We start from the raw sequence: 22,771 nt of genomic DNA on the forward strand, positions 1-22,771 counted from the left end.
GAACGAGCACCGAATCGCCTAATTTTTTTTGATCCGACACCCATGGACATCCGCAACGCCGGAGGAACCGCAGATGCGTTGGCGGACTTTAAGGAAGGTGTACGCTCTTTTCTTGAAGGCCCCTAAGTCGTAACTATTTGGAAATACCGCTGAGGACAGGGTTTTCCACAACGCGGCTGTGCGAGGTAAAAAGTTACGCGAAAATGCCAGCCATCATGCCACCTAAAGCTTATCCTCTATCTCTTTCCTTTCCTTACAAAGGATAATAAAATGGATTTGATGTAGGTGACACAATAGCAAGGGGAAACATTCTCTTTCTTTAGGTCCTCTCCTCCGTTGATTAAAGGTCTGCAATTGCGGATGTCTATGGAACGTTTCGCTATTTGGACATCTTAAAACCAGATGTGTTTTCACGTTTTCTTGTGTCAAAGTGTTTTGAATAAATAAATTCAAGTCTCATATATCGTGTTACCGAATAACAAATTCGATTCGACTATACGATGAAAGTTTGTTTCCATTTGAAATTTAAATATCTTTGAAAACTCGTTGAGATCATAAGGTCATTACGTAACGTATTTCTAAGCCTATAAGGTTTAGAATACCTGACTTATCATACGATAATAGAATAAATGAAAAAAGAAATTCATCATCAGCCATACGTCCCCACTGAGGGGGTCAAAGCCTACCCTAAGTTAACAAGAGAGACGAGACCATAAACGATGAAATTACACAGTTTAATGGTAAAGTTAACTGCAAAAACATTAAAGTAACTTTAGAAACTTGTTTGTAAACGCCTTAGCATTCAAAGATACCTCATCACCTCACTATAAGTCTCCACTGAGGGTCTCAGAGTCTACCCTAAGTGAGACTATGTGATAGTGAATGCTGACCCAGTCCAAGACTTCACACTGACTTTACTTCACACGATGTTTTCCTTCACCATAACGAGATCTTAATAGCCTATGTGTTCTTCCAGACTATGTACTACATCTATACCAAATTTCGTCAAGATCCATGCAGCCGTTAGGAATATACTTTCAAACAAACATTCATCTAAACATTCGCGTCTCTAATATTAGTATGATTCGAACCAAGGACCTACTTACAAATACTTAACCATTGAGCCACTGACGCTCTTTGTTATTTACCAATCGATTCAATGAAGCATACCAATGTCAAGTGACAATATCGTATCGAAGAGATTTCACGGTACTAACTTTCTGTTGCTATTTCGGCAAGCGATTATTGACCCAATCAACTACGAGGGAAAGTAATAAAACAAACGAACGGTCAAATAAACGCTCCGAATAAACCGTATCAAAGATCGTTTAAAAATTTTAGCAGACTCCGTCCGCGCGGAGATAAAAAACTTAATATGTGTTCTTCCAGACTATGTTCTACATATATGCCAAATCGCGCCCACTAATTCATAGGTGCGGAATTAAAAAAACACAATTAAAATCCAATGTGCTCTAAGGGCGTCGGTGGCTCAGGGGTCAGACACTTGACTTGCAATCTGCAGGTCCTGGGTTCCAATTCCGCCATGTACCAATGTACGAGTATATTTCGATTTCCGATTTACATATGTACATTTATTCGACGTTCTTACGGTGAAGGAACACATCGTGATGCAACCTGCACATATCTGAGAAAGTTAAAGATAAGTGTGAAGTCAACCAACCCGCACTTGGTGGTTCGTATAGTGAGCTGATGATGATGTGTTCTTTATCTATACCAAATTTCGTCAAGATCCGTTCAGCTGTTCTGGAGATACCTTCTAACAAATATCTATCCATTATATTACCAAGATGAATGTTTGATTGTTTGTTAGAAAGTATCTCCAGATCTTCCATTGATCTCGATGAATCTCTTACCTTCTTACTAATATTATAAATGCGAATGTTTAGATGGATGTTTGTTAGAAGGTATCTATAGAACGGCTGCGTCTCTCGTTTAAATTTGTCATAGATGTAGAACATAGTCTGGAAGAACACATAGACTACAAATAACTTGTTTCTAGTTATAATTTACGACGATATACTAGTAAGTTAATATAAAATCTATTTCCTACACAATACAGGAATTTCCTGCTTCCAACCTCGACCTTTCTATTAATATTCATATCTTCTAACCGTATATGTTTATTAATAAGTTTACACTGGTATATATTGTGAGGTTATGGTCAAATAAACATATAATATATAAACTGCCGCCAGCTAATCCATCCGCGCGGTAAAAACTTAAAGTAGTCTATGTGTTCTTCCAGACTATGTTCTACATCTATGCCAAATTTCAACGATAATCATCTATCAATCAATCCATCTAAACATTCGCTTTTATAACATCTACTAGATGTTGCCCGTGACTTCGTCTGCGCAGAAAAGAAATAGTGATAAGTATCTGATGTGTTCTTTCAGACTATGTTCTATATGTATGCCAGATTTCAATAAGATATGTTGAAATGTTGCGGAGTTATTCAGCAAATATGTTAATCAAACATATCCCAAGGGAACTGTACACTTCTCTAAATCATAGGTAGTCTATATGTTCTTCCAGACTATGTTCTATATGTATGTCAAATGTCAGTGAGATCTATGTAACCGTTCTACAGATACCTTTTAACATACATCTAAACATTCGCATTTATAATATTAGTAAGAAGTAAAAAGATATATAAACATTAAATTGCGATGAAATGCCTTTTAACCCTTAATTCGATGGTGTCCAGTGTTACGAATATGATTTAAAAAAATCTACTATATTAGTTTTTTTGCCTCGCAAGAGACAAAGGAAAATATGGAGAACTGATCGTCAACCTTCGCTAGTCGGAGAGGCACCTCAAGAAGAAGATACTAGTTTAGAGAAAATTACCTAAGTATGACTTTACTAAAAAAAAACAGTTTTTTTTCTGCAAAAAATTTCGCCGAATTAAGAGTTATAGTGTCAATGACCTTTAGTGGAATCGTTCCTTAAACTTATTACTTAAGTATACTTGCAACTTAAAGCACATTTTGAATGTCATTAACCTTAAAGTAGCGGGCAAAGTATTGAATTGTTTATGTTTTTAGCACTAACTATTGTTACACGGTTATGCTTGGATAATCATAGTATTTCTAATTACAAATACGAGAATTTAAGTGGTAGTTTGTTTGAAGGTATCTCCTTAACTGCTCAACAGATTTCCATGAAATTTGTCATGTAAAACATAGTCTGGACGAACACTTAAGCTACTTACTATTTTTTTAATTCCACGCGGACGGAGTCGCGGTAGAAACCTAGTAATATAATAACAAAGATATACAAAAGCACGCATTACTCTTATACAAGCTAATTTGACACTTATCACAAAGGATTTAAGATTATATTCCAAACTAACAAACATAAGCGTATAAACATATCGTCATCTCTTTCACTCAGTTTGACAAAACAGAGACAGCAATATACAAAAGTCACGGTAATCGTGCTGTACTGAGTTACTTCAAGCAAATATGATACTTATCACAAAGCTAATAAGGTTTAATTTAATATTTAGGTTTCTCTCAATGTGAAGGTTCAAAACAGGTTTACGAAATGATCCCTGTATTGCGAAATTGTTTCGCATCTAATGTGAATGACATAGAATACAATGGACAGGCTATAAGGCGTAGTATTTTGTGCTTATTCGGTCATCGACATTTTGTCGCAAAGAACTTGAACTAATAACTAATGTCGCCCGCGATACCGTCCGCGTGGATATATAAAAACTTAATTAGTGTAGCCTATGTGTTCTTTCAGAGTGTGTTCTATACGTATGTCAAATTTAATCGAGATCCGTTCAGCCGTTCTAGAGATATCTTCAAACACCTAAACATTCGCATTTATAATAAAAGTAAGTTAAATAAAAAGCATCTCTTCAAGGCATAGATTGAAGAAAAAAATGAATAAATAGTATCCTATGTCCGTCTCCTGGCTCTAAGCTACCTCCTCAACAATTTTCAGGCATATCAGTAAAGACGTTCTTGAGTTATAAACAGTGTAACTAACACGACTTTCTTTTATACAAATAAATAAGATGTGATATGGATGGATGGATGTTTGAAGATATCTAGAACGGCTGAACGGATCTCGATTAAATTTGGCATACGTATACATCTGAAAGAACACATAGGCTACAATAATTAAGTTTTTTATATATCCACGGGAACGGAGTCGCGGGCGACAGCTAGTGAATAATAAAATTAATTAAACTTCACAGCATCCCCATTAAATCAACCGCGAAGGTTACATCGTTGCCAAAACAAATTATAATAACTAATTCAATAGTTCTGCCAAATTTCGAAATCACTTTTAGTATTTCTAAAAGGTAAAAATAACAAGACATTCGTTATAGCCGACCGAATATAAAACAGCCGATATTATTCAGATTAATCTAAATTTTAAATCAATCTAAAGATTGTTGACTAAATAGATGTTTGACCTTTTGTTTATTTTAATTACTAGCTCAATCGGAATTATAAAAAAAACTACTACGCTATGTATTCTTCCAGACTATGTTCTACATCTATGATAAATTTCAGCAAGATCTATGCAGCAGTTCTGGAGATACCATCTAACAAACATACATCTAAACATTCACATTTATAATATTACTAGCTATCGCCCGCGATTCCGTCCGCGCAGATTTCACACATATCTTTGAATTTGTGCAGCATGGCCATGTTTTCCTTCACCGTAAGAATATCGGATAAATGTACATATGTAAATCGACAAACACATTGGTACATGGCGGGATTCGAACCCAGGACCTGCAGATTGCAAGTCAAGTACTTAAAACCCTGAGCCACTGACGCTCTCGTTTTTTTAAATAATAAAATAACAAAAATTAAAAAAAATACTTACAAAACTTAACCGTAACTTGACTTAAGTCACGGCCACGGCCGAAACTAAGTAACTAATTGTTTATTTATACATATTCACAAACCGTATTAAATTTCAACTGACACTTTGAATAACTTAAGCACTCATGTGAAGAAGTAACATGTCTTTTAAAAAAAAAACAAGCATACTCATTAAGTTATAAATAGTATTTAAAATCTTACTTATATATATTTTTTTATATCAGAATGTGGCAAACGAGCGAGCGGTCACCTGAAATCGCTGAAATAGCGAAGTGACCGTTGCCCATAGACATACGCAACTGCAAATGCGTTGTATACCTTTAATCGACGGAGGAGAGGATGCACAGAAAGAAAATATATTCCCTTTCCATGCATCCTCTCATCCGGAATGTCTACTTCCACTTCCCATCCTTTCCTTATTAGAGAAAAAGGGTAGGAAAGGAAAGAGGACTAAATTAGGCCTCCGGGACGCACACTCATCAGACAAAACACGGAATTGCTCCCACTTCACGCCTGTCTTCTGTGTGGTCGTGGTATTTCACCGGGCGAGCTGGGACAATTCGTGCGAAGATGTTAAAGCGGGCTCTACCACTGTTAAATATTATAAATGCGAATGTTTGGATGTTTGATAAGGTATATCCAGAACGGCTAAATGTATCTCGATGAAATTGATCATAGATGTAGAACATAGTCTGGGTTCACATCGCGTCGCAGGCCACAACTAGTGTAAAAATACAAAGCAAAATAAAATTGCAGGCCGTGCATGACTTGTGTCCGACAGGGGCCAATGGATAGCTTTTACTGTCTTGTGTTAAATTCCGAGCCGATGTAAAGTTTGGATGTTATTATTCCTCAGTTTTAGGGGTGTCGAGAATCGATCTGGGGTTCCCAGAAAGGGTCCGTCACCCCTCTGTTGGATAATGACGTCAACTCCCTTGTCACATTTATATTGTCATTTTTCAAACGTCTTACGAAATGTAATGACATTCTTGTTCTTTCATGCGTTTACTTTGATGTTACGGATTTTAACTTCAAACTAGCTGTCGCCCGCGACTCCGTCCGCGTGGATATATAAAAAACTTAATTAGTGTAGCCCACCCATCCATCTACATCACATCCATCTAAACATTCGCATTTATAATATTAGTAAGTTAAATAAAAAGCAGCTCTACAAGGCATAAATTCGAAAAAAAAAAGAATAAATAGTATCCTATGTCCGTCTCCTGGCTCTAAGCTACCTCTTCAACAATATTCAGGCATATCGGTAAAGCCGTTCTTGAGTTATAAATAGTGTAACTAACACTTTCTTTGATATATATAGATGTATATATGAAATGCTATTCATATATTGTATTGGATATACAGAAACTAGGTGTCGATTAAGACTCCGTCCGCGTATAAACGTAATTAGTAGCCTATGTGTTCTTCCAGACCATGTTCTACAATTGTGCCAAATTTCATGTCAAGTTAAGCCGTTTTGGACACACCTTCAAACATCCATTCATCTAAACATTCGCATTTATAATATTAGTATGAACACCCGCATCGAAAGGAAAAGCAAATACGTTTTGTGCGTCCGGTGTGTCCGACGTGGGCCATTAGACGCTAACCTAACACAAGCGGCTATAAATTTTGCATACAAGTATACTTTCTTCTTGATTTTTTTTAAAAAGAAAATCTCACGTTCATCCAAAAGTAGATCATCTTTGAATAGTTAAATAGCGGCGTTTTTAATCAAACTGTTATAGTTATAGTTTTACGTTATATTAGCATTAGTAAAGTGATAATGAACTGATTTAATATTTCATTCACTTTCTCCAATTATTCATCAAACTGACGGCCATCTTACTAATATTATAAATGCGTATGTTTAAATGTATGTTTGTTAGAAGAAATCTCCATAACTGCTGCTTGGATCTCGTTGAAATTTGGCACACATATAGAATATAGTCTAGAAGAACACATAGGCTACTTACTAAGTTTATGTTTAATACTGTGCGGACGGAGTCACAGTCGGCAGCTAGTCTATATTATTCCATCTGTGTGAAATTAAAAAGGGACTTAATTAGCCTATGTCTTCTTCCAGATGTTCTACATCTATGTCAAATTTCATCAGGATCGATGCATCCCTTCTGGAGATATCTTCTATCATACATCTAAACATTCGCATTTATATTGCTACACTGTCACCACAATATGTATATTCACATCGCGACAAAACTAAAGGTCAAATGAAGTAAGCCGTTGTGAAAATCCATAGCTATCGAACAATAGGCGCGAAATGTAACAGAGTCTCGAAATATCATAATTTCCATCAAGGTCTTTACGATACGATAAAGGTGAACGCACACTGGATTAAATCATTTCGACTAGAAGTAATTTATTAACTCTGTTTACTTGTTCAGCCAAAGTAAACCCACTACTTAGCATATACCTCCTGTCTGCACCAAACTTGACACCTGGCCGAGCGGCGCGGGGGCGACGTTCACTCAACTTCAAGCACTCACTCTTTCGTTCCATTCACTCACGCGCACAATCGTCGCACTAATAATCTACCTCTTTTCTAATTAAACTAACATTTCCAACATTTTTTTATTTTCTTGTTCTGTACTGAACACCTCCACCAAAAATCACTTCCATTACCAGTTCTGTAGTATCCGCATCCAGGATACTCCTGCAACTTTGACCAGATCACACAAAAACATCGCGTTCCTTTAAACTCGCTAATCTAAATTCGACAGTATATTACTTAGTTTTAACGTCGAGTATAATTTTATATCATACTAGCTGTAGCCCGCAACTCTGTCCATACTACAAAAATAAATAGTAGCCGATGTGTCTCTCCAATCTCATTGTATATGATTATTATATTTCATAAAAATCTGTTAAGCCGTTTCAAAGCAGTATGGTAACTAACATTGTGACACGGACAATTTATTCAACACTAGCTGTCGTTTGTGACTCCGATCGCGCGGATTAATAAAAAAGTTAATTAGCAGGCTATGTTTTCTTCCAGACTATGTTCTATATGTATGCCAATTTTTATCGAGATCTGTTCAGCCGTTCTGGAGATATCTTCATACAAACATTCGCATTTATAACATTAGTAATATTAAAATCTATTTTACTTTTAACATTTTCCCCGGTGTATACACACCTTTATAACACCGTAACAAAAACCTTGGTTAAGTTATTAAGTGCATAGCTTTGCAATCCATTGTTCACGTGTACACCTGCGCTTAATTATTATAAAAAAAAATATATAAATAAAAAAGTAAATAACGCACGGAATAAATTCCTATGTAATGTGTAATTACCTTATTTACATACGAGTACAAATAATACAGGCAACTTAAGGTACTCGTACATTGGCCAGCAACGCACGCACGGAATAAACGGATTTACTTTGTCTTCATGCAGGCGCGGATGGACGCAGCGCTATGTCATACAAAGCAAACTAAAATCAGTTTTTTTGTTTATATCACAAGGTGGCAAACGAGCGAACGGCCACCTGAAATCGTTGAAATAGCGAAGTGACCGTAGTCCATAGATATACGGAATTGCATATACGTTGCCTACCTTTAATCGACGGAGGAGAGGATGCACAGAAAGAAAATATTTTCCCTTTCCATGCATCCTCTCATCCGGAAAGTCTACTTCCACTTCCCATCCTGGCCAGGCCAGGCCAGGCCTGACTTCTGTGTGGTCGTGGTATTTCACCGGGCGATCCGTGCCAATTCGCGAGATGTTAAAGCGGGCTCTACCACTGTTATATATCTATCAAACATACATCTAAACATTCGCATTTATATTAGTAAGATGTAATTGATTACTTGATAACAAAGACATATGTTGCGCAAACCCAAGCAAAAAACACTATAAAGGTGAAAGTACTAGACATGTATGTGAGTTTGCTATCGTATGACATAACTAGACACGAACCGTGAGTTTCTGAGACCTAAATACCCGTTTGAAACATAACAAGGATGACGATATGTTTTAACAGTGGTAGAGTCCGGAATAATATCTTTGGCACACAGAAGACACACAAAGAAGACAGTCGTCAAGTGGAAACAATTCCGCGTACAGTCTGATGAGTGTGCGTCCCGGAGGCCTAATATAGTCCTCTTTCCCTTCCCACCCTTTTTCTTATAAGGAAAGGATGGAAAATGGAAGTGGACTTTCCGGATGAGAGGATGCATGGAAAGGGAAAATATTCTCTCTGTGCGACTCCTCCGTCGATTAAAGGTAGGCAACGCATATGCATTTGCGTATGTCTATGGGCAATCACTTCGCTATTTCAGCGATTTCATGTGGCCGCTCGCTCATTTGCCATCTAAAGAACATATCTGGGTAGTCACTTGTGTTTTATAAAAAGCTGTTATCCCATACATGTAACTTGTTTGACTACGCAATACTACTATGTTAACGTATAAATACTTATCATAGCTTACGACATGATTGTATATCCATTAATTATATAAACTGGTTTTAAACATGCTAAGATAGATGTGTGGTGTGACAAGAAAGGATAAAGTTAAGAATGTGTATATTATAGGAAGTTTGAAAGTAGCGCCAGTGATCGAGAAATTGAAGAGTGAAAGATTAGCGTGGTTTGGACATATAAAAAGTAATGAGATTGAATCTGTAGTGCTACAAAGGTAGCACTAGACCAAAAAAAAGTATGGAATGACTATGTGAAAGAGGATATGCGTAAGAAGGGGGTAGACTCGGATATTTTAGCTGATAGAGATGTATGGAGGAGTACATACTGTAGCGACCGTCGATAGGTATAAGGGCAGGTTGATGATGAACTTTACGATAAAAAAGCTCAAATGACTAACACAGAAAGAATATACCCGTTTACGTCTCTTAAGCCAAATTCATCTCCTCTTTTCATCTTTCTTATAGGAATAGTGTGACAACGAGAAAAATGACTAAAATTAGGCCCAACACACTAATCAGAGTGTAGTCGTAATGAGTTGTTACTTGAGGTGTTTGTTCTGTGAGATCAATGTATTGCAGCGGACGATACACAGACTGCAACCACTTTTAATATAATTTAGTAGTAGTTAGCAAGAAAATCCGATACATTGCCGGTGTACTGGCACAACACTACCCTTACTAAAATGTCGTTTATGTCCCCTCACTAATCATTCTGATAAAAACGTGCCATTCGCGCCAAAGGATTGTTATTAATAAATGTCTAAAAGTAGTAACTAAAATAATAAATTTTACTTTAAATCACTTTATTTACATTACTAGCTTTTACCTGCGACTCCATCCGTGCGGCATTATAAAAATAGTCTAATGTTCTTCCAGATTATGTTCTACATCTATGACAAATTTCATCAAGATTCGTTGAGCCGTTTTGGAGATACCTTCTGACAAACATTCAAACATTCGCTTTATCTTATATATATAAAAGAAAGTCGTCTTAGTTACACTATTTATAATTCAAGAACGGCTTTACCGATATGCCTGAAAATTGTTGAGGAGGTAGCTTAGAGCCAGGAGACGGGCATAGGATACTATTTATTCATTATTTTCTTGAATTTATGCCTTGAAGAGCTGCTTTATATTTAACTTACTAATATAAATGCGAATGTTTAGATGGATGTGATGTGGATAGATGGGTGGGCTACACTAATTAAGTATTATATCCACGCGGACGGAGTCGCGATCGACATCTATTTTATAATATTACTAAGAAATAAGATATTTTATATTCTAGATGAATACATAACAGACATATTTATATGTTCTAGACGACATTAAATATGTTATTAATTAGCTATACTTACACATTTAAATATATTTATTACACAAAACACGTGTCACCTTGTAAATAAATACGTGTTTTTCCGTATACACGTAAAATTAACCTTGTCAAAATGATACGAGGTTGTTTTTAGGTAAATTTATAGATATCTGATAAATAGAACAGGTTATAAATAAAAAAAAATTAATACTAATGCTCTTCGTATACAAATTAACGTAAATCGTCTTAACTAAAGTATGGTTGCGTCGCGAGAGTCACGTTACACGCGACACACAACATTGAATCGTCGACGCGCGTCGTCTATTCTGTCATAGACATAGCGACTTCGTGACAATTGTGTTTGCTCTACCATATTGACAATCGCAGCAACTTTTTACAGTGGTAGAGTTTGTCCTCACCTGCAATACCACAAGCACACAGAAGACACGTCTCAAGTGCAGCTTTAACAGTGGAAGAGCCCGCTTTAACATCCTCGCACGAATTGGCCCCGCTCGCCCGGTGAAATACCAGGACCACAAAGAAGACAGGCGTGAAGAGGAAGCTATTCCGCGTTTCGTCTGATGAGTGTGTGTCACGATGGCCTAATTTAGTCCTCTTTCCCTTCCCACCTTTTTTCTTATAACGAAAGGATGGGAAGTGGAAGTGGGCTTTCCGGAAGAGAGGATGCATGGGAAGGAAAATATTTTCTTTCTTTTTATGTTGCATAGTTCATTTGTAGAGAAAGGTTTTAAGCTATTATATATATTTTATAATTTTACGCTGCGACCAATAGGAGCGAAGAAAAAGCAATCAAAATATAATCGCGATAGTGTTTCCGACAACCACGCGAACGAAGTCGCGGGCTCAGCTAGTTTATGAATAATATAATCCATTAATTCATCCTAAATAACTTTGAAGGTCCAACGCAAAGTTAACAAGATCTACAGAAAACATTACTGAATAATAGATTCGATAAAATGTTAAAATATTAAAGAATTCATTGTAATAGACCTTGATTTATACAACTAAATAAGGGCACACTACATACAATGAGTCTGATGGCGCGTTTGATCGGACAGAAATCTAAACATCCAGATTGGATCGCCGTCATCTATATATATAAAAGAAAGTGGTGTTAGTTACACTATTTTTAACTCAAGAATGGCTTTACCGATATGCCTGAAAATTGGCGAAGAGGTAGCTTAGAGTCAGGAGACGGACATGGCATACTATTTATTCATTTTTTAATTTTTTTTTTTATCGAATTTATGCCTTGAAGAGCTGCTTTTTATTTAACTTACTAATATATTACGAATATATAAGAAAATATGTTTTAAACAGAGATTATGGTCTCAGAGAAACATGGTAAAACATGGTGTGGTAATCCTAAGTGAGTGGGTACCATTGGAGGAGATAATTGCTTCTGGATTGTGTCATAAAGGAAATGCATGGGTGTATCCTGTCTGACATGAATCTCATTACTAATAAAGACCAGTAAAAATGCCACATTTCGTGTGGGTTTCGAGTAATTTTGATATGAGCTAATATATTATTGAACTTGAACTCTATACATAGAGTAAAATTACCCTGCAACTCCGTTCAAAAATAAAAAAAAACCTTAGTAGTCTATGTTCTTCCAGACTGTGTTCTACATCTCTGTCAAATTTCATTATTACGTTAGCTGCCATGTCGGACTATATGTCCGACAAGCTAATGTTTTAACCAGGCCGTGTCGTACTATGTGTCCGACAAGCCATACTTCCATACAACACCTCGCTGTGGCTTTATAATCGAATTGTATACAGCGTGACCCGCAAGGCCCTATACAAATGGTTTTGGACAAAATAAAAATAAAAAAATCGTTTTTCGAAAAATCATTCTGGTAGGTAACGTGTTAAGATCCGTTGTGCCGTTCCGGAGATAGCTTCTAACACAAATCCATCCAAGCATTCGCATTTATAATATTAGTATGAAGTAAGATAAACGCGATAGTTTAGATGTATGTTAGAAGGTATCTCTAGAACATAGTCTGGAAGAACACATAGGCTACTTATTAAGTTTTTTTTTAATTCCACGCGGACTAAGCTCAGGTAAAAGTTACCACATATCCAAAACAAATGAATGCACCAAATAAAATGTCAAGTAATGAGAAATGTTCGTATGTACACTCTTAGGGCAGTTTGTCACTTGTTGACTGATGCCTTGGGCAAGCGTGATCCACGTGTATGAGTCGACGAAGTTGTCGTCTGTAATCAGCCTTACAGGCGTATGACAGATTACGTAATAAAACACCAATAGACTAGATATTTAGAATATTAATTGAAATTTAAATATCTACTGCGCCATTGAATCTTTTACCAAACTAGGGCTGACGACGCGTACTAAGGGACGTTAATTTCCTACCCATTTCTCAAAGTCAAAATACAATTATAGGTTAATATACTAATCTGACCCGGTTAGAAGAGCTACTATCGCACTTCTGTCAGATAATATTTAAAACATTGAGGGCGTCCATAAATTACCTCACGTAATGTGGTGTTTAAGGGGGGTGGGGCGAATCAAAACTCATCTAATCTTACGTTGGAGAGAGGGAGGGTCTCGGCAAATACCAAGCAATTTTTTTTCTGATTGAAACAAAAAAACACACTATTTTGGTCCCTTTAATCGTATTTTACGTAAGAAAATAAACATTTTGAAAAATCTCACATCTCACAAGGGGGGGAGAGAGGGCCAGAAAATAAAAAAAAAACACCTCACGTAATTTATGGCCCCATTTACGTATGTGCCAAATTATAACCTTAACTAACTGTCTTGACTCCGTCCGCGCGGAATTAAAAGAAACTTAATAAGTAGCCTATGTGTTTTTACAAGCTATATAAATTTCAGCGAGATCCATGCAGCCATTCTGGAGATACCTTTGAACAAATATTCATTCATCTTAATATTAACATTTTTAATATTAGTAACTAGCTAACGCCAAAGACTCCGTTCACGCGGAATTAAAATAAAAACTTAATTAGTAGCCTACGTGCTCTTCCAGACTATGGTCTACATCTATGCCAAATTTCAACCAGATCCACGCAACTTCTGGAGATACCTTCTAATAAACATCCATCTAAACATTCGCATTTATTATATTAGTAAGAACTAAGATATCTCAGGTATGCTGTTCGATATAAAAAATTAAGTGGGAACTAAATTTAATTCTTTGACTGTACTATTTTGTGACAACCCTAAACAAATGGATTCAAACCTTGATATCATTGCAGTAAATTAACATTCGGGTCGAGTTTTCTGACTACATAGATAAAGTTTGAACTTGAATAAACTAGTAACGCGCCCCGACTTCGACCGAGTATAGTTCATCTATCTTCTTATCTTATATATATATATATAAAAGAAAGTGGTGTTAGTTACACTATTTATAACTCAAGAACGGCTTTACCGATATGCCTGAAAATTGGTGAGGAGGTAGTTTAGAGCCAGGAAACGAACATAGGATACTATTCATTCATTTTTTTTTAATTTATGCCTTTTTATTTTACGTACTAATATTATAAATGCGAATCTTTAGATGGATGGATGGGTTACACTAATTAAGTTTTATATATCCACGCGGACGGAGTCGCAGGCGACAGCTAATTTATATAATTAGTAAGTTAGTAAGGTTTTATTTTTGAGTTTATAATGTTAGCGTTGAACTTCGTTACATAACATGTAGTTAGAAGTTTTCTAATACATTGACATTATGTATACATCACGCAATTGTTGACCGTTAATGGATAGATAATGGTTTTTATATTATATACTTCCGTATTACATAGGTTCTCATGTGAATACTGAATGTATCAATCGAATGCCTAAATTATGTAAACAGACGTCAAATTTCAAACATGGCCATTGCTATATTTGTTTTGGTGAAAATTGAGATGAAGCGACGTGGTAAAGATAATCATATTTTACAAAATAAATATTATTCAAATCAAAGTCATATCATTATAATCATCATCAGCTCATTATAAGTCTCCACTGAGAGGCTCAGCCTACCCTAAGTTAGGGGTGACTAGGTCGTGGGCCGCGGAGCGAAAGCGTGCCCGTGGTCCCGTCACGATGCGTTGGAGGAACAGAGGGGTTTAGTGGGTATGCCTCCGCTATGGAGGAGAATCCGACATAACTATCACGTCCCCCCCGGGGCGCGGAGTATGCATAAAGCATTCCCCTCTGAAAAAAAAAAGGAGTGACTAGGTCGTAGTCAACCACGCTGGCTAAGTGCGGTTTGGTTGACACGTAAAGTGTATATCGTTTTTAAAATGTTTAGCCTACATATTATAATTTATCTTTAAAAGTCTACAAAAGCAACTTTTGGATAAAATAACTTCATTAAAAACTAGCTGTTGCCCGCAACTCCGTCTGCGCGGAATTAAAAAAAAATCCTAAATGATTTTCCCGGCAATTATTATAATTTTTCTCACTCTTTAAACCTTCCCTAGACCTCCACGAATATTACAAGACCAAGTTAATATAAATCCGTTCTCGAGTTTTAACAGTGGTAGAGCCCGCTTTAACATCTCCGCACGAATCGGCCCGGCTCGCTCAGTGAAATACCACGACCACACAGAATACAGGCGTGAAGTGGAAGCAATTCCGCGTTACGTCTGATGAGTGTGCGTCCCGGAGGCCTAATTTAGTCCTCTTTCCCTTGCCATCCTTATCTTTATAAGGAAAGGATGGAAAGTGGAAGTGGACTTTCCGGATGAGACGATGCAAGGAAAGGGAAGATATTTTCTTTCTGTGTATCCTCTCCTCCATCGATTAAAGGTAGGCAACACATATGCGATTGCGTATGTCTATGGGCAACGGTCACTTAGCTATTTCAGCGATTTCGGGTGGCCGCTCGCTCGTTTGCCACCACCTTATCATATAAAAAAAACAACAGTAAATAAAGTAGATAGTCATAGTCACCACCATCATCCAAATTAAATTAACGATTATACTATATTTTGGTATGCAATTCACATAATGAAAGTTAAGGTTACATAACTTTAACGTGACGATGATTGTGCGAATTTTACAGAGAGAGGCGTGTGAAGAGGCTTTTAATATTAGATAATAGTATTCCGAACTACACGGCAGTCTTAAGTTTGGTTTACACGGTGATACTGCGATCAGCCGCTGTGGAGAACGTCGGTGGCTCAGGGGTCAAGCGCTTGACTTGCAATCTACAGGTCCTGGGTTCGAATCCCGCCATGTACCAATGTATATTTCGATTTCCGATTTACATATGTACATTTATCCGACGTTCTTACGGTGAAGGAAAACATCGTGATGCTGCACATATCTGAGAAGAAATTCAAAGATATGTGTAAAGTCAACCCGCACTTGGCCAGCGTGGTTGACTATGGCCTAATCACCCTAAACTTAAGGTAGGCTCCGATCCCCTCGGTGGGGACGTATAGTGAGCTGATGATGATGACTGCGATCATCCGATGTGTATCATACTCTTTAAGGCTCGTCGTACACAACGTTGAACTGACGCGAGTCTATTCGGTCAGTACTGGCATAGCGACTACATGGCAATTGTATAAATGTGCTCCGCCATCTTGAATGTTTCAGAGACTTTTTGTAAACAATCTTGACAAACTGCTACGACTTAGGGTCCTTTAAGTAGCGAGCGTATCACCATCTCAAAGGCCAGCAACGCATCTGCGGTTCCTTTGGTATTGCAGATGTCCATGGGCGTCAATGAACACACCACGGTGTTGCCGCTGCTCGTCTGTCCCCAGCTCTTATAAAAAAAATTAAAAAAAAAACATGTAGCGACTATCTGGTGACGACAGATGGATATGTCAGCGACACGCGCTGTGTACGAACCTTTATGTATTGCGTAAGTTACTTAGCGACGATACTGTTCGGGTTTCGAATACTTAAGTTGCCTTGTGCAGTGCCTTAATATGCATTTCCACTGCTAAGCCGTACATTACACATTACAACAATTTGACTCTATATTCCTACACATCAATAAATATATTATTATGACAGTTTGGAAAAAGATAAAAAAAATTAAAACAATGGAACAGTGGAAACCAGCCTTAATAGCACCTTGTTAGGAAAAGTAGCAGATTGTAAACGAGTGATTCATTTCGACTTAACAGTCGCGTGTTAACGTATATAATCTGACCGACTTACTTGGCCCGGTAGAAATAAATGAAACTACACTATAATAGTAGTCTATGTGTTCTTTTAGACTATATTCTATATCTATGCCGAATTTCAGCGAGATCCATACAGTCGTTCTAACAAACATCTAAACAGATGCCCAGATCGCGGTCCTGGTTACCACATAACTCCAGAACGTCTTGACAGATTTACATTACAATCTGGGATATACATACCCAATATTAATATTAAAAATCTATTCATATAAAAGAAAGTCGTGTTAGTTACACTATTTATAACTCAAGAACGACTTTACCGATATGCCTGAAAATTGGTAAGGAGGTAGCTTAGAGCCAGGAGACGGACATAGGATACTATTTATTCGTTTTTTTTATTCGAATTTATACCTTGAAGTGCTGCTTTTGATTTACCTTACTAATATTATAAATGCGAATGGATGTGTTTGGAGATATCTCTAGAACGGCTGAACTGATCTCGATTAAATTTGGCATACGTATAGAACATAGGCTACACTATTTTTTTTATATATCCACGCGGACTGAGCCGCGGGCGACAGCTAGTACTGAATAAAAAACAAAAATATTATAATCTGTGACACGATTTTAATAACAAACAGTGTGTGACTAATCTATGACGAGTCATTGATTTTTCATCTGTGGTAAACGCGGTAAAAATGACGTTTACGGATTAACAACGCATATTTAAAATTCTTTTAATTTAAAACGTATTATTACCGTTAAAGGATATACTATGCATTCACAATTAAATGAATCGAATGTATTCGTTACGATTCCATTCCTGTTATAATTGTTATAATATTGTCTCTATTTTCTTTAAGAGAATGACAGAGAGGACGATATGTTTTTATCCATAGATTTATAGCCTTGCAGTCGAGAACGTTAGCGCGGAAGAAAAAAAAATTAGTAACCTCTGTGTTCTTCCAAACTATGTTCTACATATGTATCAAATTTCATCAAGATCCCTTTAAATATTCAAAAGGTAGACTATACTATTTGTCATCGTATTAAAAATACTAACTTATCTCCTTTGAAATTCATCATCAACCTGCCCTTATCCCTATCGAGGATCGGCACAATATGTACTCCTCCATACATCTCTATCAACCGTCATATCAGAGTCTACCCCCTTCCTACGCATATCCTCTTTCACACACTCATTCCATACTTTTTTTTGGTCTTCCCCTACTCTTGTAGCCATCCACATTCAATCTCATTACTTTTTTGCTTATATCATCATCCCTCCGCACAACATGTCCAAACCACGCTAATATTTTACTCCTCAATTTCTCCATCACTGGCGCTACTTTCAAACTTCCTCTAATATACACATTTTATCTTTTCAAACTTATCTCCTTTGAAATTGAAACAAAAATTTTATACGAATTGTTTTATACACAAGTGAGTTATTTAGAAACCAATCGGCCATTGAATATATGGATGCATTTACGCAACCACGCTTTCACACTTGAAATCGGACGTTGCGTACGTAATTATCAAGATCATAGGCGCTATTGGGACGTAACAAAACTATTCAAATATCCTTCATTTTGATCCAAAGTCGTCGACTAAAATCCAATTTTAGTTGCTAAGCAACTTACGCCATGCTTTGTTCACTGACACGCGTCGTCGACTTATCTGTCATCGCCAACGTTAGTCGCTCGCTACCTGTTTCGTGTAATAGCAAATTCGTTATGCCGGTACTGACTGAATAGAATTCATTGCGAGAGGAATTTACGCGATACCCGTGTCGTGATGATTATTTGAAAGGTTTACCTTGTGTAAGGGCTTAAATAAACTAATGGACGATCGAACATCAAACTTCATATATGGCGACTATTAAGATGTTTCACTTTTAGTTGTTTCGTCAAAATAGTGAAATAAAGTGAAGGTATCTTACCAATATTATAAATGCGAATGTTTGGGTGAAACTGTCGAATATAAAAATACCTCCATACATAGACATAAAACCTTTACATACAAGTTTGTATCGTAAATAACACTGAGGGAATTTACCTGAACGGACCTCCGGACGCTTTATTTTTTCCTTAAATCTATGCCTACAAAGGTGCATAAGTAGTAAACTTTAAGATAATAATAATTTCATAATGTAAATACGTTCTTATTTCTTTAAAAAAAAAACAGTTTTGTTTACTAAAAAAGGCAAAAAAATATGTAGGTTACATATAAAAAGTATATTTCTTTTTTTTTATTGCAATTTACAATAAATGGCCAGTAAATTTCTAGTGAAATTATAAATTCTATTATTATTCTTTGGAACGTAACGTCATCTGTATTTACCTACTAAAATTACTCAACACGTAATTGTTTAGTTTAGACAACCATAAACAATAGACTGATCTTATTAATTCGCTTTCATTTATTTAATCTTGAAAGTTAGATTGCATTGCTGTTTAGAAAGCATAAAACACAATTATCTTGGTGCATCGTACTTTATGATAAATTCTATATTAGCTTTGAACATAACCTAAAAATGTAAAATTAAAAAAATTAAAAGGTTTACTTACTTGATCCTCTTTAGGATGTTCGTGTGAACAATGTACATGATGATGTTCACTTAATAATAACTCATTCACAAATGCATTGCATTTAATTTCCTTTATAAACAACACAACAAATAAAAACACCCACAAACAACTAGCACTGGTATACGACATTTTGTCTTTGACAAGAGATATTTCACTTATAAACTATTATTATTTGTTTACATTTTAATTTGTGACTATATAAACGCATAAAGACATGCGAACATACGCCATAGCGAGATCAAACTGGCTGTTTAGACTTCGAGCGATTGTGTTGAAGTTAGCAAATCGTGTTGCCATAATACATACTGAATTTACCTTATAAATCACCATGCCTTTTTTAACAGTACACATGCCTGAAAGTTATATTACGTATTAAGTCTTCTTTTTATCAAGAGTTACTAAACTTTTTTCTTGTAGACTTCTATGCAAATTTTACCTTATTTCCTCTATACATCCTCCGCGAATCAGCATTGCCCCTTACTTTGAGAAAGAATGACCTATTAACTTGTAGTGTACCTTTGCACTATAAACTGTTAATTTTATGTTAAAACTTTTAAAGAGGATGGCTTCCTAGCGCAATAAATTACTTATCAATTTTTCCTCACTTTTTTAAATTGATTGAGATATCAATTACATTTAAGGAAACGAAAATACAACAAAAACAAAAACTCTGATCACTTTCATTTTTAATGACAAATTATTTAACTTTGATAGACTTTCTTAAAAGTCGGATATTTTTTTTCAATATGGCATCACTGGTTGCGTCAGCTGAGGCACTCACGGTCATTTTGTTTCCATTAAAAATTTATCTCTTTCTAACTTGTGCTACTTACCATTTGTTAGAAAGAGATGGAAAATATCGCGGAGAGATGACAATTAAGTACGTGCAAATGCATTCCAAGAATAATTAATTATTTAAATAAATTGAGAAATATTTGTTTTCTAATTCAGTTGTAACATTAAAAAGCCTGTTTTATATAATAATTTAAGTGTCAAAATAAATAATGACTATTTTCTAATATGCTAAACAGATTTAAAAATTAAATTATGAGAAACAAACTGACTACTGACATGAAGGATGGTAAAAAGTAATTTTTAAATAAGAAATAAAAATTCTATTTATTATACAAAGTAAAAAGTTTATATTAACTATGAGAAAAATGTCGAGTGTACAAAAAAATTATACCTTTACAGAGTTCCAGAGGCAAAATGATAAATAGCTAAAATTTGTAAATGGACTGGCTACAAGACGTAGTATCTTGTGCCTATTTGATTTTCGCCATTTTGGCGCTGATGGTATTGGTTACAGTGGTGGCGATTCGAACTAATGTTAAGATTTAACTGTCACGTAACATCGACAGACGCGTTTAAATCGGAACGAACCAAACGCTGTCATTTCTAAGTAGTCGCCACTCCATTTATAGAGATGTAAAATTTACGCGGGTAAAATTTATTCCATTTTATAAAACAACTGAAAAGGTATTGTATTATTCGATGTGATAGATCGTCGGTGGATCAGTGGTCAAGCACTTGACTTGCAATCTGCAGGTCATGGGTTCGAATCCTGTCATGTACCAATGTGTTTTTTCGATTTACATATGTACATTTATCCTATATTGTTACGGTGAAGGAAAACATCGTGATGCTGCACATATCAAAGAAGAAATTTAAACATATGTGTGAAGTCAACCCGCACTTGGCGAGCGTGATTGACTATGGCCTAGTCACCCCTAACTTAGTTAAGGCTCCGAGCCTCTCGGTGGGGACGTATAGTGAGCTGATGATGATGAATATTCGATGTATGTAGGATGAACTTTAACCCGGTTCCGAGATGATTTAAACATAGCTACCACAGTGGAGACTTACCTTAAAATGTCCTTGTAATAAAATAATAGTCAATAGCCTATAGTTTTATATTTAGCACGCGTCGTCAATGGCCGACTGTTGAGCAAGGAAATACGTGACCTGTGAAAGTGAAATTGTATTTATAACTAGCCATTGTTCGCAACTTTAGGGTGTAAAAAAAACAACATAAGCCTATGTTTCCAATCCGGTAACTACAACGAAGTAACAGCACGAGCCGAGGCACCTGAGCCCTCGAGTCTTGTTACTCTTAAACGAGATTTAGGCTAAGCGCCATCTGCGCTCGGCCACCTCAAGCCCGGTGAAGCTATAAATGCCTCGTCAAGTCAAACATTGACTACTCAGTCACAAAAAAAGGCTATGTTACTCAGTCATGCATCCACTAACCTGCAGCAAAAGTCCTGTCCCAATAGGGCCTACCGCATCAGAAATAACGCGGAACAAACACTTTCGGACGGACAGACCCAACTTAAAAACACTTCACTGACGAAGTAGAACGCAACTTCGTAAGCGCAGTTAAAAAAGTAACACGTCCGCGTACATCAGCTACCTTCCTGCCAAATCCCGTCAAAATCTGTCCACACGTTCCCGAGATAACACTGAACATACACAAACTTGCGAACAGACATACAAACAAAAATGTTTACAATTGCTCTTTATCACAAGCAACGCAAATACATTAAATTAAGAAATATACATTTTTTCCTCTATATAACATACACACTGCAATTTTATTTATTTGAATAGATAACGAAATATAACATTAAAACCTTTTTGCTCGATCATGAGTTTTGTAACACCTGTATTGTAAACGAGTGAACTGATTTTGACAAGTGAGCTGTCATTCGATTGTTATTCATCCAAAGTGTCACCAATTATACGAAGTTTAAATAAATTTACACGAGATATCTTACTAGCTGACGCCCGCGACTCGGGCTGTATATATAAAAAAACTTAATAGCCTTTGTGTTCTTCCAGACTATGTTCCATGCGTAAGCCAAATTTAATCGAGATCCGTTCAGTCGTTCTAGGTATATCTTCAAACACCCATCTATCCACATCACATCCATCTAAACATTCGCATTTATAATATTATTAAGTTAAATAAAAAGCAGCTCTTCAAGGCATAAAATTCGAAAAAAAAGGAATAAATAGTATCCTATGTCCGTCTCCTGGCTCTAAGCTACCTCCTCAACAATTTTCAGTCATATCGGTAAAGCCGTTCTTCAGTTATAAATAGTGTAACTAACACCACTTTCTTTTATATATAGATTTAAATAAAACAACAACATTTTATTCGTATATTTTTTTATAGAAACAATAACCAATATAGAAGATACTGTTTTAAAGGCAAACAGTTAAATGCTTAAACCCGCCACAAACAAAAAAAAAAGCATAGACAAGACCAGTCTTATTTTTTAAATTACAACTAAAAATCCTATACAAAATAATTACAGTTAAAAAAAAATCCATTGCAAAATATCCAAAAATAAAAATGTTTACTAGAAGTGACATTCCAAAGTTTTT

At 36.1% G+C, this 22,771-nt stretch overlaps 1 protein-coding gene across 2 annotated transcripts in view; it reads right to left on the bottom strand.

Annotated features, from left to right (window-relative positions):
- The window catches only part of Invadolysin (leishmanolysin-like peptidase, invadolysin), a 53,508-nt gene extending 33,874 nt beyond the window's left edge, over window positions 1–19,634 (bottom strand). The window contains exon 1 of one of the 2 annotated variants that reach the window (XM_013307647.1): window positions 19,361–19,634. In XM_013307647.1, coding sequence (XP_013163101.1) covers window positions 19,361–19,510 — 150 coding nt within the window. In that variant the 5' untranslated portion in view covers window positions 19,511–19,634. The remainder of the gene's footprint in view (window positions 1–19,360) is intronic. The other variant, XM_013307655.1, reaches the window with a different exon arrangement.
- Window positions 19,635–22,771: the final 3,137 nt, after the last annotated feature.

The sequence above is a fragment of the Papilio xuthus genome, unplaced genomic scaffold (assembly GCF_000836235.2).
Source record: "Papilio xuthus unplaced genomic scaffold, Pxut_1.1 DF829673.1, whole genome shotgun sequence".
Classification (NCBI taxonomy): domain Eukaryota; kingdom Metazoa; phylum Arthropoda; class Insecta; order Lepidoptera; family Papilionidae; genus Papilio; species Papilio xuthus.